Below are 15,577 nucleotides of genomic sequence, written 5' to 3' on the forward strand. Positions count from 1 at the left end.
CAGCCCAGAGGAATCGGGTGAGCCAGTGGTCTCCAGCCAGCATCCACTCTGAATCAGTCCCTGTGCTGCCCTAATTGTTAAATTTTTTACTCTCTCCCTGAGTGAAGTGGATACGCTGGCAGATTTAGGAAACACCCATTTGGGGAACTATAAAATACGGAACTCCAGAATATTCTCCAATAACATTGACAGTCATGAAAATGACGTTAAGAAGTATTTTACAAAGAAGTATTGCAATACCACTTCGGTTTTCATTTTCAAGTTTGTAAGGGGTTATGCTGTACCTACTTGACTATTTTTTCGCTTAACTCCCAGCCTTCTGAGTTGCCCTTTCGGTTTCTAGAGCTTTAGAGCAAGCATCTAATCAGGGCCAGTGTGGACACAAGAGAGGCTGTGGAGTGAGAAAGGGTGTACAGGCTAGGAGCTGCTAGGCTACCTGGCACATTCTAGTTTTGGTCTTTGGGCAGTGATACTTGGGGGCTCAGCTGGCATCCAGATGGCTATGGAATCATTCCCAAGGCTCCAGCGGTACCCTGCCTTCATCAATGACTCTCTCCTTTACATGTGAGTAAAGGAGATTTAGAAATCTTCTGTACCAAATTACTTCTTGTCGAAAATACCATAACCTACTGGGAAAAGAGGAAATCTTCCCCCTTAATTAACCCCACATTCATAAGTATTAAAATAAGAGAAAAATAAATTATTCAACACTGACATTTTATTTCCTGAACTTTATCATTTTTACAAAACAAAACAAAAAGCAGGTATCAAAAACAGCAAAGAGGTTATAGAATTTCTCCACCAGTTCTCACATAAGACAGTGATTACAAAACTGGTGTCCAATGTAAATACTAAACACAGGCTGATTTCCCTCTTGGTCATGTGCATTCAGGTGGTTTGTTTTGGAGATACTGAATGATAACGTTTTATAAGCACCGGTCATTTTTTGAGAACCGATTTGGTTTGTCCAACAAAGTAAACACTTTTTGCTATGTGGCATTTTCCTTTTTTAAAAACCACTGAGCTAAAATACAGACTGTTAATGTGTCTGGATCTGAACCAAATCTTTTAAGATCCTAATTACCCTGAAGAACACTGAAGACATTTATAGGGCATATTAAACACTAGTTATATACCTCATAATGTCTAAGGCAGCTATTATATTTCTAAAGAAAAGAGCGTTTCATTCAGAGGCTGCCCAGAGTTTGAACTTCATCATTGTTTCCACGTCTTTTCTCATTTGGAGTAGTTTCCCCACATTGGGTCATATTATTAGAACAAAGTTTTATGCTCGTGCTAAACTGGCTCTGGCATTTCCTAGATACATTTTTGTAGAGCAAGACTCCTTGCTCTGGACCCTGGAGACCACAAAGAAATCGAGAGGCCATGATTATCGGATGCAGAGAGGAGGAGGTGTACTTAAGCTCATGTGATCTGGAGATAAACAGAAACAAAGCTGCAACTTGGAGTGGTGTTCACCCACCACTCATTCCAGAAACACATTTTGCTTAAATAAGGGAATTCTGGTCCAGTTTTGCAATGTTAATAGCTGCCAGTTTCTCAACTGTATTTTTTATAAAGATCATTTCCTGGCTAGCAATGAGTTAGGAAACTGGCCTCAAATTCTGATCAAATTTCTCACTATTAGTCAAAAACAAAACAAAACACCTTAAAAAATGCAAAACAAAACAAAACCCCACCAAGCCAATAGGGGTTAAAATTGCACAATTAAACTTGAAGGCAAATTGTACTATATACAGACAGGTATACACTGAAATCGTTTTTGAGCATGGAATACTCCTGTTCATAAACATTTCCTCTGTATTATCCCAATTTTCATGAAAGGAAAACTGATATGTGATTTTCTTCTTTACAGATATGAAAAAAGGAAGCAAGAAGGCAAAGCTGAGAGAAACAGATGCTGCCTGAAGGGCAGCGGTGGCATTTGGTTGTTTTGGTCTTTGTACCAGCGACTCCCACACACCCACAGGCTATCCAGTTCCTGCCGACTACACGGTTTTCCTTGCAGTCAGGACTCGCACAATGGATCCGACTCCTCCAGCAGCAAGTGCCTAAGAAGAAACCAAAATGTAAGTGCTGATGGGATCAGAAAGGGTCAATTCTCATACCAACTAAAACATTTTTCTTAAAGAAGGAATGTGTCCAGCTATCGGCTTTGGATTCATTAATTTTCACACGGATTTCTTGCACACCCATTGTGGGCCAGGCACTGTTCTCAGCACACAGAGATCCACACCACCTTCGGAGTCTCTGCCTCGTGCACCCACATGCCATTGAGACAGTAGCTGATATTCTACTATGTTGTTTTCGCGTAACAGGATGTTCTTACAGCATGTGCTTGCCTAAAACAAGCGCTTACATATAAATTAGGAATGCATATTGCTCTCTTAGCTCTGTCAGGAAGAAATTCAAACTGGGATCAATTGCCCTAAGTTCCATTTAGATTAGCCAGTCTGTCAGATTCTTTTTATTCCCCCAAGCTAAGAATGTTATTATTCAATAGCTAAGAACTTGGGAAGTTTAATTTTGACTTTACCTTCAAAAACTGCAAGTCTAGAGTATCAGGAATTGAAAGTTCTGGCTTACTTCCTGAATACTTCTGTGTACTGGGTACCGTGGTGGATGCTAGGGACAGAGCTTCTTCTGGTCTACCAGGAAGGGACAGATATGTAAGGAGAACATGCTAGTATAATGTATGCAGTGACAAAGGTGTGCCCTCCATGAGGAGGCACTCAGGCACAGAGAAAATCCTGAGCAAAGGTCGAGGAGTGTGAAACAGTACAGTGTATTCTGGGAAAGCACACGATTATGCTGCTCACTGCTGGAGCACGGGGGGAAGGACAACATAGCAGAGGAGTGGCTAGACTTGGGAACTTGGGCTTCATTCTGCAAGTGGCTGACAGGGTAGATCTGGATTGGAGAGACCGCATTCTGGCAACCGGGTGGAGAACAGATTTGAGGGAGGCAGAACTGGTAGCTGGAGGCCCAGATAGGAAGTTACAGCAACAGACGGAGACAGGCTGCAAAGAGCTGCACTAGGGAGGTATCCGAGTGCATGGCTGGAGAATTACTTAGTAGACAGAATGGCAAAAAACTGGTGACTGATGTCAGGAAGCAATCAAGGCTTAACGTGGGCCTCAGTTTCTCCATCCACCTAAACAGGTATGACAACAAGCTTTCTCTCCTAGTATTTTTATGAGGATTAATGGCGTTAATATTTGTGAAGTGCTTGGGAGAGTGCTTGGAATACAGTAAGTGCTCCACCAATGGCTGCTATGATCCTGACACTGGACAAGAACCACGTGGCTTAGGTTTTTAAGTGGGCTCTTCATCTCTAAACTGAGGATGACAAAGATGTTTATATACCTTGTAGGGTCACTGTAAGGTTTAAATGAAACATCAACTAATGGTACAGTGACCATATACATTACTCTCCAATTGGTACACTGGAGACTGAAAGGGAACTAGTCATAATTATGTTGGGAGAACAGGTATAAACTGGGGCCATCTTGGGAAAATCCTGGTTACCCCATCCATAAAAGTTAGCTCTCTTTATCTGGTCACAGATGAGCCATCAAATGACTTGACAAAGACAAGTTTTACAATCTCTTTAGTGTGTGTTTTCATCACTGAATGTGTTGTAAATGAGAATCTCTTAAAACCAAGGTCAGTAAGCATAAATCTAAACTTGCATTTTCATGCATTTATTTGTAAAAACAAAGATGTACAGCCGAGAAGTCAAAATAATAATTTAGGTGGTAGAAGGTGTGTCATGGTTACTTTCTATTATAAAGGAGCCAGTCATAGTGACTTAGAATTTGTAACTTACCTTTTCATGCCACTGCAATAACACAGCACTGCTATTGTCAGAGGGGCTCTCGAAGCCTTTATAAATATACTTCATTAGAAGATCCACACCATTCTTGTCCAGGGATTGAACTGCCTTTTCAATATCATTTGCTTTAAAAGAGATGAGCACCTTCAAAACAATGCTGCCTGCTCGATCCTGGGGATAAATAAAGAACAGAACATTTATTTTTATCTATCAATTTATTTATTTTTAATTAATGTCTTTTAAAAAAAGATTTTATTTTATTTATTTGACAGAGAGAGAATCACAAGTAGGCAGAGCAGCAGGCAGAGAGAGAGGGGTAAGCAGGCTCCCCGCTGAGCAGAGAGCTCGATGTGGGGCTTGATCCCAGGACCCTGAGATCACAACCTAAGCTGAAGGCAGAGGCATAACCCTCTGAGCCACCCAGGCGCCCCAGAACAGAACATTTAGACGTGCGTGTGAAGTGGCTGTTCCAGAAAGGCTCTACTGAGGTGACATTAAAACCTGATGGGACTTAAAGAAGCATCCTTGGGTATATCTGAGAAAACCATTTCAGACAGAGGAAAGAACAAATGCTGTTATTGTGTGTCCAAGGTGTTCAGAAAGCTCCCTGGAGGCCAGAGCGATATGGCAGAATAGTAGGACAGGAAGTCAGAGAGGCAGCGGGAAGACAGACCACATAAGCCCTGCAGGCCACTGTGAGGATTCTGGGTTTAAGAGAAATGAGAAGATGTTGGAAGGTTTTGAGAAGAGCAGTGATAAACTGACTTGTATTTTAACAGGATCCGTTTGGCTGCCATGCAGAGAATAAGCTGATGCCGTGCTGGTGGTGGGGGGGGGCAGGGAACGAGGCAGAGCTGGCAGAGACCAGTTTGGAAGGGACTGCGATAATATAGGCTGGCTTGGGCTCGCATCGGAGCAGTGGAAGGGGACAGACTCTTGACATGTCTGAAGGAGAGCTGAAAGGATTTGCTTACAAACACATATGATAACTTGCCCATTTTATTAAATCTGTATTTAAATTTTACTTCTTGACCTCAAAAAAACCCCGAGGACAAAGAAAAAAATGAACTACAATTCTATATTGAACCATCCTTCAATAATAATAAATAAAAATAAGCTTTTAAGAACACTCATTTTAAGTTTCATATCTACAATCAAGATATAAGATATAGTGATCTTCATTTTACGATTTTTTTTTCTTTGATAAAAGGCTGCTCCAAGAGCAAAGTCATTTTTTCACCCATGAAGGAAGCAGAGAACACTTAATTTACCCTTTCAACAATTTCACCTCGCCTATTCAAGAGTGGTATCTTTGGCATTCCTCATGTTCAGGAGTTTACAGAATGTTTCTACCACCTATCGTTGTCTTCAGTTTAAAGACTATGCAATTACCCAATTTAGAAAAATATTCTTAACCACCACAGCTATAACTTCCCACCCGCAAACTGTGATAAAAACTCACCTATGTAAAAGCAGAAGGTGGTAAAAATGGAATTTCAATGACCTCTCTCATCATTTTCAAAAACCAAAGAAAATGTTTCCTCTCATTGTTGGCGAGGTAATTATTAATACATCTACTTAAATTATTACTTGTATTCAGTTAAAGGGATCCTTAGGGCTCCTATAGACAATGGGGTCAGAACTCTGGGCTTCATTTTAAACAATCAGTAAGTAAGTTCTCCAGAATTTCCAGAAAGATCGCTGCTGGGGATGCTAAGTCATGTTTTTCTGGCAATATCTACCACCTGTACCAAAAGCCTTAAAAAATGTGCATTCTAAAAACCCAGCTCTCATTCTCATAATTGGATTGCTGTTTTTCACATATAAACTTTTACCTATCAAACTACAGAGTAAGCTCTTCCACATCAAAGACAATAAAGACAATAAATGGTTAAAATATTTGTTGACTTCACGACACTTCAGAGGATTCTAGTAAGAAAGCTTCAGTATCAGCAGAGATCACTGTGTGTCTGGGACTTACCTTCACTGCCTGACTCTTGGTGTTGATAGGGGGATTTTTCAGAGCTGCCTGGAGGGCGGCAGTCATATTTCCTGTGATGCAGGTTAAGGGGATAGCACCAAAGGGCAGCCCCCAGGAAAGCACTGTAAATATCATTGGTTCTTAAGACCTGACTTTATGAAAGAAAAATTACCACGGTCACTCTGTTGAATATTGGAAAACTCAGCATGTTGGTTTCAAGGATGTCAATCAAATGTAAAATATTGAAGATATAAGAGAAAGTAATAAGGCAAAGACCAGTTCTTGTCTGGCTCTAACTACTAAATGAACACTTTGGTGATAGCCTTTTCTTTTCCAGTAAGACACAGATGCAAACATTACCCAGTTACATTTCTAAAAAATTATACGTATCTCAGAATTATCAGGTCCCAAAATGAAACAGCATATTCTCAACCAAGATTTCTTTTTATGTGATTCTGACTGGAAAAATAAAGACCAAATGTTTGCTAGAATCATATTCTATATGAATTGAAATGCGGGTAGAAAATGCTGGTGATTATTGCAGCACTCTAAATTATATACCTCAGCAATCTCTCAATATTAATGAAAAGAGGCACTACAAAAGATCTAGTAATTCAAGGACCTTTAGGTAGTAGCTTAATTTTTGTTTTGTGTTATTTTCTCTTATATTTCATAAAGGTTATTGAAACTGTTTTAGGTCATACCTATTAAATTTAGTCTTTGAAAGCACCAGTGAGTTAGCAAGTATGAGACACGGAAGGCCAATCAGACTGTCAGAATATACAGTCATTCCCCTAAAAGGAAAACCACAGAGTTCACTTGTTCCTCCATCTGTAGTGCCTGGCTCAGAGCTTGTCTCTTCTGGTTGCAACAAGAGAAGAGACAGTATCTTTTTATTTTACTATAATGATTAAAAAGCAGATCCATTATATGGATACAGCGGTACCAGTTAAGACTCATCACCCATCAACCTATAGTTAGTTCACAAAACATCATTTATCCATCACAAAGAGTGTTTTCAGACAGAGTCATGTCCACTGCTTCTGTCTGGGAGAAAGAAAGAAAAAAAAGTCTGACCAAAAAAAGCCCCAAAACCAAAAAAACCCCTCTGGGTGGCGGTCAGCTGTTATTTTCAAGGGTTAACGGAACTTCTAGAAAAGCACGTCTTTTGCAGACTGGCTCATTTTTAAGACCTAAAGCATTTAAGTATTTAAGTAATGCAGAATAGCAACAGCTGACTGTGAAAGTTGTGGAAATCAAAAAAAACATCTGTATGTTGATAAATGTTTAGTGCTGTATTTTAGGTGCCTTTAAGACTAGATATAGTTACAACCAATATTTTCACTCATATTTCTCCATTATACTTTATTTAATAGGACACTGATGAGGAAAGGGTTTAGAGTCTTCCCTATCTTATAATACATTCAAGAATAATTAGAAATGAGTGAATTCAGTAATTGAGATTCTCTAAAATTACAGCATTAGTTGTTGCAACATTTACATTCTTCTAAAAAAGATGTGATGCAAATGTGCAAATTTATGAATATTCAAATATGCAAAAACAAAACCCAGGAACTGACAGCCGCATTTTAACTGAAATGGAAACGATTTCAGGGTTACAAAAATGATCCTGCTTTGAACAAATGACTCATCGTCTATTTTATTCACTGGGGTTTATTTTAAATATTTCCAGGGATTCTCCATATGCAATCCCTCTTTCCATTGTCCCTCATTTATCAGGTAAAAAGCCTCCAACCTTCCTTCTCGGGAGTTGGTTGTTTCGTACTCTTTCCCTTCCTCCCGGTTAACAAATTCTGTACCTTGCAATCTTTATCTTGCCAAATTCCTTTCTCTTTACATAATAATGCTTTTAAAAAACGCCCAGGGGCTAAAAGGACCGAGGGCCTCCATTCTGCAAACCGCCCCATCCCTCCCAGCAAGGAATAAACTCTCCCAACGCTGCCAAAACCAAACCACCCAACAGAAGCAGCAGCCTGCTAACTCCCAATCACAAATTTCTGGAGCCCAGGTGACTCCGGCCAGCACCGTCCTGGGGAGGACAACGTGAGCGCCCCCCGAGAGCCAGAGGGCAGCCCCAGATGCCTCCCCCCGCGCCGCGGCGAGGGCGCGGCCGGCCCCGCCAGTTCCCGGAGGCAGGAACTCCGGCCGCAACCTGAGGAATCGGGGCGGGCAGGGCGCCCCGGGAAGGGCGAGTTTCCGAGGCGGGTCCCCGGGGTCTCGGGGCGACTCGGGCAGAAATGGGAGTGTCCCCTGCCCTCTCAGAGCGGAGGCCCCCAGAGAGACAGATTTAAGTCATGGGCCGCTGGGGGCAGCTCCGCGCCCCTGGCCCGGGGGGCTGCGGGGTCCCGGGAGAGGGGCGGGGCGGGACGGGGAAGGGAGGCCAGCAGACGCAAGGATATTGCCGCAGGCAGGAGTCCACCTCGCCTTCGTCGGGCCCGGCCTGCCCGTCGCCCCCGTCTTCCTCGTCCACGAACTTGTTCTCGTCGTACTCATCCACGTCCACCTTCCGGAACCGGGCCGACGACACCGTGTTCTTCGACATCCCCGATCCGGACCGGCGGCGAGAGCCTCCTCTGGGTTGCTGCCTCTACCTCGGTAAGCGAAGCTCACCAGGAACCCGCTGCCTGGCGCCTTCACTTCCCTCTTCCGCTCTGGGGCGTCGCCGGCAGTCCGGGCTCGCGCGCTTCTGGGCCTGCGCGCTGGCGGCTCTCCTTCCTCCTCAGCTTCATGCTCTTCTCTAGCCTCCTACGCCGCCCCCCGCTCTTCCCCGGGGAGCGCGCGCGAGGGAGGGAGCGCGCTGAACGCAGCGCGCAGGCGCGGGCTCTCTGCAGGAAAGGGGCGGGGCTGGGAGAAGGAGGCGGGGGCGGAGGGGGCGGGGCCGGGGGAGGGCCGAAAGCGGGGCCGCGGGCTGAGGGAAGAGGCAATTGGTCGTCTGGTGCCGTCATGTGATCCTCAGAGGGTTTCCATAGCAACGCTTCTCTGCGGTCCAGTCGGGGCGGGGGGGTGGGGGGGGTCCTTAGTTTGGTGGCTATGGGCACTGGGGGCGGGTGGCTTTTGCTGCCGCCGCCGCTGCCGGCGACCTGTCATCTGGGTCCTGCGTGAGGTCCGGCTGGCCCGGACTTGCCTGTGAGGTGGGATGGACTGGTCGCCGGGCCGCGTCCCCTGCAGTTGGCAGGAGTCTGGGGCGGAGTGATGCGCGCCCGGGCGCCCGGCGTCGTTTTAGTTGTCAGAGACATCACTTCGGACCGTGCACTGCCGGTGGCTGCGCTCCTGAGCCGGGAGCCCCTTTCCCCGGGTTGGAACTACGCTGTGCAGCCAGCGGGAGGTCCCCAAGGACGGAGTCGAAAGGTCATATCTTATCCGTCAGTGCTGTGTGACAGCATCCCGACGGCACCTGCAGAGTAGGTATCATATCCGTCGGGAGGGAGGGGAGGGTTCTGGGCAGGGGCCGGGGTGGCAAAACTGGGGCGAACCTGTGGAATTTGGGGTAGGGTCAGTCACGGACATCTTAAAATAAGTGGCTGTTTGGAGCAAAATTGTTAGAAAAGGATAGGGGCGAGTTACGCTCTCTGGCGATGTGGGGAAACAAAACGTGTGAGAATTAGTGAAAACCAGATCTTTAAGATTTATATTTGTGACTTAAGATTTGTATGATCCTGCTAGGCCAGCTTTTCCTTACATTTCACATCCTCGTTTCTGAGAGCAAAGCTCTTATAAGAAGATAGAGGCACTAGCACTAAAGAAATGGTAGTTGTGCTCTGTGTATAACACTGAAATACAGATATTTGCAGAATAAAATAAAATTATTTTGGACATTCAACTGGACGCTGCTCAGATAGCTTTATGTTTTCCTGACATCCTGTCAGGTCTAGCTCAATTCCATCTCAAGCTGAAAGCCGGTTGTTGCCCTGTTAACACCCCCAATCCTTGGTTTCCTGTGCTGTATTGAAAAGAGCACTGGACTCAGAGTCGGAAAACCCTGGCTCAGGTCTTTTCCACTCGTAATCCATTTGATTGAGGCATTCCACTTAAAATTCTGAATTTCAGGTTCCTCGTCGCTGAAGTGGAGCTAATAATGTGTACTTCACGAGTCTGTTCTGATGATTAAGTACAGGAAAATGTTCCGAAGCTCTAAAATTCTATGTACATGTAAAATACATGTTACCTGTACCATTGATTTTGGCACTAGTCTTATGAATTATTTAATGACAGATCATGTTTTATTTCGTTCCTGGAAGAGATCAAAAGATTCTGGAGGGCAAAGACTTGTCTTATATTTATTTTGTATCTTATTTACATCTGATATAATGCTTGGCATGCAGGCAGAACTCAATACATTTAGGTACTCAGTTATTCATTGATGAATGCATAAATGTTTGAAAGTCAGAGTGAACATAATGCATCAGTAAGGAAAGGAAGAGAGATCTCAAAATCAACCATTTGTTGGACAGATACGCATACATATGTATATATGTGTATCTATATCTACATTGACATGTATACATATATATATATGTGGAGATATATACATATATATGTGTATGTATATGTATATATGGAGAGAGACAGAGGGAGTTCTCAGGAATGGAATGCATCCTTTCTTGGAAGGAAGAAGCAATATGGCATTTTTCTCTTCTCAATTAAATCACTCTTATAGAAAAATATATCATTTAGGTGGTGGAAGTGACATTTCTTTAAGATTCAAGTTATGAGGGGCACCTGGGTGGCTCAGTGGTTTAGGCCTCTGCCTTCGGCTCAGGTCATGATCTCAGGTTCCTGGGATCGAGCCCCACATTGGGCTCTCTGCTCAGCGGGGAGCCTGCTTCCCCCGCTCTCTCTCTGCCTGCCTCTCTGCCTACTTGTGATCTCTCTCTGTCTATCAAATAAATAAATAAAAATCTTTTAAAAAAATTAAAAAAAAGATTCAAGTTATGAGCAAACACATGATAAAGAACTCCTCCATGCTCTGTTTTCAGAGAGCAGAGGAAATTTTTCTTCCTGTTGGTAATATTTATTTTAAAAGGTCATATGCCAGGGGCGCCTGGGTGGCTCAGTGGGTTAGAAGCCTCTGCCTTCGGCTCAGGTCGTGATTCTGGGGTCCTGGGATCGAGCCCCGCATCAGGCTCTCTGCTCAGCAGGGAGCCTGCTTCCCTTCCTCTCTCTCTGCCTGCCTCTCTGCCTACTTACGATCTCTGTCAAATAAATAAATAGAATCTTTAAAAAAAAAGTCATATGCCAATGTATCAGACCATTACTATGGTGAGTGGCATTATATAATTTACAATAAAGATTTGTTTTACTATTTCCTGCTCAGTTTCAATCTTTTGCTAACTTTGGTAAGAGCTCAACAGTATACTTGTTTTGATGTGAAAGATGATTGTACTCTTTTGTTCTTCTAAATCAAGATTTTCTTTGAAGAGAAAATTGAACATTAGAAGCGCTATTGAGAGCAAACAGAAACAAGGATTTAAGACTAATATATCCCTTCTCTTAATTTCTCTTCTTTTGTATTAGGTCTTATTTAGGAAATGTCTCTGTTCTCTTATTTTAGAACTGGGAGGAATTCTGGGGTAGAAATCAACTTAAGGGAATAGTGAGAGGAATTTAAAAAATTGAGTTGCTCAAGGGTATAATTGATTTGATTACTCAGAATTTTGCTCTATATGTTGAATGTGTTAAATATAACTAATTCTCAGTTGCATAATGCATAATACATTTGAGATGTAATAATGTCAAAAGGTCCTTTTCCAATGTGGTATTTTTTATTGTCTTGCAATGATAAGTACCTAGTATAATAGATATGAAACATATTTGTACCCAATGAATAATCTAACAATTTTGCAATCATTTTTAGAGAGTGAGTATTTCTTAATGGATACATTAATTTCCTCCCTACCCTAATCAGCTAACAGTCAAATCTATAAAGCTTTAGGGAAGTGTGTGTGTGTGTGTGTGTGTGTGTGTGTAGAAACCTGTCCTTAATTATGTTTTAATTAGATAATACACATTATTCCACTTTCTTGCAAATTACAACTTTTTATGTTAACCATGGTACTTAATTCATTTTATGTAATATTATTCTCCCTATTTTATTTTCCAAATGAGTGTGTATCCCTGAAATAACAGATCTGTAGGTTTTAAGACATTTTATTTACTGTGCAAATAACCTGGTTTAGTTGAATACTAAAGTATTCAGACTAAATCTGAATTTTCTCAAGGTTAATGCTGCGTGATAGTATGTAGCTCCTTTTTATTATCTGTGATAATGCAAAGAGTGAAGAATCTTTTTAATTAGAAAGGATTTTGATAAAACTATTTTATAATAGGTCTTTCTTTTCAGATATTTTAAACTGAGTGCTCTACTACCATGTGCTTGTTTTCCCCAGCCTTGACACTAAATACTTAACAAACGAAGACACTGAATCCCACAGCAATGAGATGGAAGTGAGGCCAGTGTTAATCAAACACATCAAACATGTGTTATAAATATAAAATAAATAAGTGAAGTTCAGTTCTGGTAATGGTGATGTAATACCACTGTTCTCTAGAAACATAATTAGTACAATATAAGAAGATTTTTTTTTAAAGATTTTATTGATTTATTTGACAGAGAAAGAGGCCCAAGTAGGCAGAGAGGCAGGCAGAGAGAGAGGGGGAAGCAGGTTCCCCGCTGAGCAGAGAGCCCGATGTGGGGCTCAATCCCAGGACCCCGAGACCATGACCTGAGCTGAAGGCAGAGGCTTAACCCACTGAGCCATCCAGGCACCCCTATAAAAAGATTTTTTAGCATGTTACCTAGACTATAGTTGGTCTAATGCTTGTACATAATATCCAAATGAACTAGTTCTGTGTTGAACCACTAGCCTTCCATTCCATTTTTGCTTTGTGATTTATTTTAGCTTTATATAACTTTATGATTATACATTAGGATGGGATAGATAGGGTGAACTATTTTATAATGGGGCCTTTATTTATATGTTAGTACTTATAAGATTAAAAATTTTAATCTGTTCTCTTGTCTCAGGAAAAACTTTTAGTGCTAAATCAAACAAAAATAAATCTTATTTGTTAAACATTGTTTTGAATTGGACTCTCTGTTTAATTTTTTTACCTGCTTATAATAATATTAAGAGAAGCTATGGATTTAAAAATTTATTTATTCTGTATTCTTTCCCACTGCTGGGATCTCTTATTAATGCTAACAGTTGTTTTAGGGTTGCATTTCTTGTCATAGTATATAATCATAATATTTAAGATAAGGATAACTAACATTTTCTTTTCTAATATTTATATCACTTTCATTTATTTTTTTTTTAATCTTATTGCATTAGTCGTACTCGCAAAAGCAGTGTTGAAAAACTGGGTGATATTAGGGATCTCTTCCTTGTTTCTCTTTTAATGGAAATGATGTTGGTATTTTACCAGTTTATATTTCCTGTTGTTTTAGGATATTTAGGAATGACTGCTGGAATTATCAAATGCTTTTTTTGAGGGGCCTAGTAACAAAAACAGTATTACTTTTTATCTTTTAATTAAATATATATACATATATTAAAAATATATTTAATTAAATATATATACATATATTCATATATGTGTGTATACATATATACTATATATATATATATATTTTTTTTTAAGATTTTATTTGAGAGAGAGAGAGAGAGCAAGCATGGGGGAGAGTTGGGGAGGGGCAGGGGGAGAGGGAGAAGTAGACTCCCTGCAAGGAGCCTAATGCAGGTTCTCCATATAGGCTTGATCCCAGGACCCTGAGATCATGACCTGAGCAGAAGGCAGACGCTTAACTGACTGATCACCCAGGTGCCCCTATCTATTTATATTTTTTTGCACTGAACCATTCCCGCATTTCTAGGAATAGATTGTGGTTATTTACTTGATAGTTGTGGTTAATTACTTGATAGTTTCGATTAGTTTATATTTTGTTTACGTGATTTCAGAATCAATACATGTAAGTGAGATTGCCCCATAGTATTCTTTGCCATCTCTATTCAATTTTGATATTAGAATTAGTATAGCTTTGTAAGATGAGTTGAGAAGATTTCTGCCTTCTCTTCTATGCTCTGGAAAAATATGATTAGAAAATTACTATGCTCTTTTTTCTTTGAGAGTTCTAAAATAGGCTTGCAAAATTATCTGGACTTGCTCATATTTTTAGGGTTAGATCTTTGATCATCTCTCTCTTCTGTGGTTATTGACTTGTTTGGTTTTTCTCTCTTTTTGAGTCAATTTTATAATTTATATTTTCATAATATATCATGCATTCTATCTAGATTGCCAGTTTTTTTTGCAAAAAGTTGCACAAAATATTTTCTTACAATTATTTTAATATCTTGCATGACCATGGACTTATTGCTTCTCTTGTTGCTTTAAGCAAAATATTAAAATCAAACTTTTTTCCTTCCCCTAACATGATTGTTACAAATCCTAGTAATATATTGTTACTTCTTATAGAAAATAAAATTTATGGTTTTGATAGAATTTGAAAGATCCTGCAATTCCTACTTTTTCTACTGTCTATCCTTGTTCTATTAATATTTTATTAATAGTGACTGCTTGATGTTTGTTTTGTGTTAGACATGGTAAACAATCTATTTATTTAATTATCAGAGTAGCTCTAGGACTTAGAAGTTAGTGTGTCCATTTTATGGATCAAAAATCTAAGACTGAGAGAGGTTATGTCAGATTCCAAATCTTGTGCTTTTAATCACCACAAGTCTTTCTCACTATTCCCAACTGTGCTGCTTACCTTTGTGTTAAAAATAAGGATATAACTAGGTATCAAGGTCCCAATAAACCTACACCAAGGTTTCAATAGCTTGAAATGAACTCTAAACTGTGAACTTAAAAAATCTTAAAAAATCTTATTATTGTAATGATTTTTTAAAAGACATGTGTTTTTCAGGTTTTGTCCAACCTTATCTCAGTACTTTGAGACTAGACATAGAGCCTGTTACCTAATATTTAGTCTGTCACAAAAGATGTCACTTTTTTTGGTATAGGAAGAGATCAGTACGTGTTGATGAATAATTCCACTTAATTTTTTTCAAGTTGTAGCAAAATACACATAACAATTTACTGTCTTACCATTTTTAAGTGTACCTCTAAGTAATATTAATTATGTTCACATTATTGTACAACCATTACCACTATCCGTATCAAGACCTTTTTTATCTTACAGATCTGGACCCTGTACCCATTAAACAATAACTCCCCATTCCCCACTCCTCCCCCCAGCTCTGAACGATAGCCATCTTACCGTCTCTATAAATTTGATAGCTCTAGGGATCTCATATTAGTGGATTCATACAGTACTTTGTTCGTTTCTGTGGCTGGCTTATTTCACTTAATTTGATTTCCTCAAGATTCATTCACAACTGTAGCATGTGTCAGGACGTCATTCCTTTTCAAGGCTGAGTAGTATTCCATTGTATGTATATTCGACATTCTCTCTATCCATTCATCTATTGAGGGACACTTGGATTACTTATGGCTCTTATGAATAATGCTGCTATGAATATGGTTATATAAATACCTGAGACCCCATTTTCAATTCTTTTGGTTATGTACTCAGAAGAAGAATTGCTGGATTACATAATTCTCTTTTTAATTTTTTGAGGCACCAATTCCATTTAATTAACTAAATAGGGTAATAAAACGATGTTCCATTGCCTTAGGTCTCTCTGATTTGCTACATCCCT

The 15,577-nt window shown here is 40.4% G+C and overlaps 2 protein-coding genes across 3 annotated transcripts in view; one reads left to right on the forward strand and one right to left on the reverse strand.

Moving 5' to 3' along the window:
- Positions 1 to 696: 696 nt before the first annotated feature.
- ARPC5 (actin related protein 2/3 complex subunit 5) lies at positions 697 to 8,583 on the reverse strand. The gene is made up of 4 exons (XM_059145855.1): positions 8,257 to 8,583; positions 5,838 to 5,909; positions 3,851 to 4,027; positions 697 to 2,072 (listed from the first exon to the last, which is right to left on the reverse strand). The coding sequence occupies exons 1-4, from the start codon at positions 8,398 to 8,400 to the stop codon at positions 2,010 to 2,012; spliced, it is 456 nt and encodes a 151-aa protein (XP_059001838.1). The 5' UTR covers positions 8,401 to 8,583; the 3' UTR covers positions 697 to 2,009.
- A 288-nt stretch (positions 8,584 to 8,871) lies between these two features.
- The window catches only part of RGL1 (ral guanine nucleotide dissociation stimulator like 1), a 258,932-nt gene continuing 252,226 nt past the window's right edge, over positions 8,872 to 15,577 (forward strand). For both annotated transcript variants that reach the window (XM_059147082.1, XM_059147085.1), the window contains exon 1: positions 8,872 to 9,259. The gene's annotated coding sequence lies outside the window, so the exon portion shown is untranslated. The remainder of the gene's footprint in view (positions 9,260 to 15,577) is intronic.

The sequence above is a fragment of the Mustela lutreola genome, chromosome 14 (assembly GCF_030435805.1).
Source record: "Mustela lutreola isolate mMusLut2 chromosome 14, mMusLut2.pri, whole genome shotgun sequence".
Classification (NCBI taxonomy): domain Eukaryota; kingdom Metazoa; phylum Chordata; class Mammalia; order Carnivora; family Mustelidae; genus Mustela; species Mustela lutreola.

Bases quoted from the DNA above. Each gene is read 5' to 3' on its own strand.
- ARPC5 (XM_059145855.1), bottom strand. From the start codon at position 8,400: ATGTCGAAGAACACGGTGTCGTCGGCCCGGTTCCGGAAGGTGGACGTG. The intron at 5,910-8,256 runs TATCCTTGCGTC...ACCTGCATCACA, and splicing joins TGGACTCCTGCCTGCGGCAA to GGAAATATGACTGCCGCCCT. The intron at 4,028-5,837 runs GTAAGTCCCAGA...ATTTATCCCCAG, and splicing joins CCAAGAGTCAGGCAGTGAAG to GATCGAGCAGGCAGCATTGT.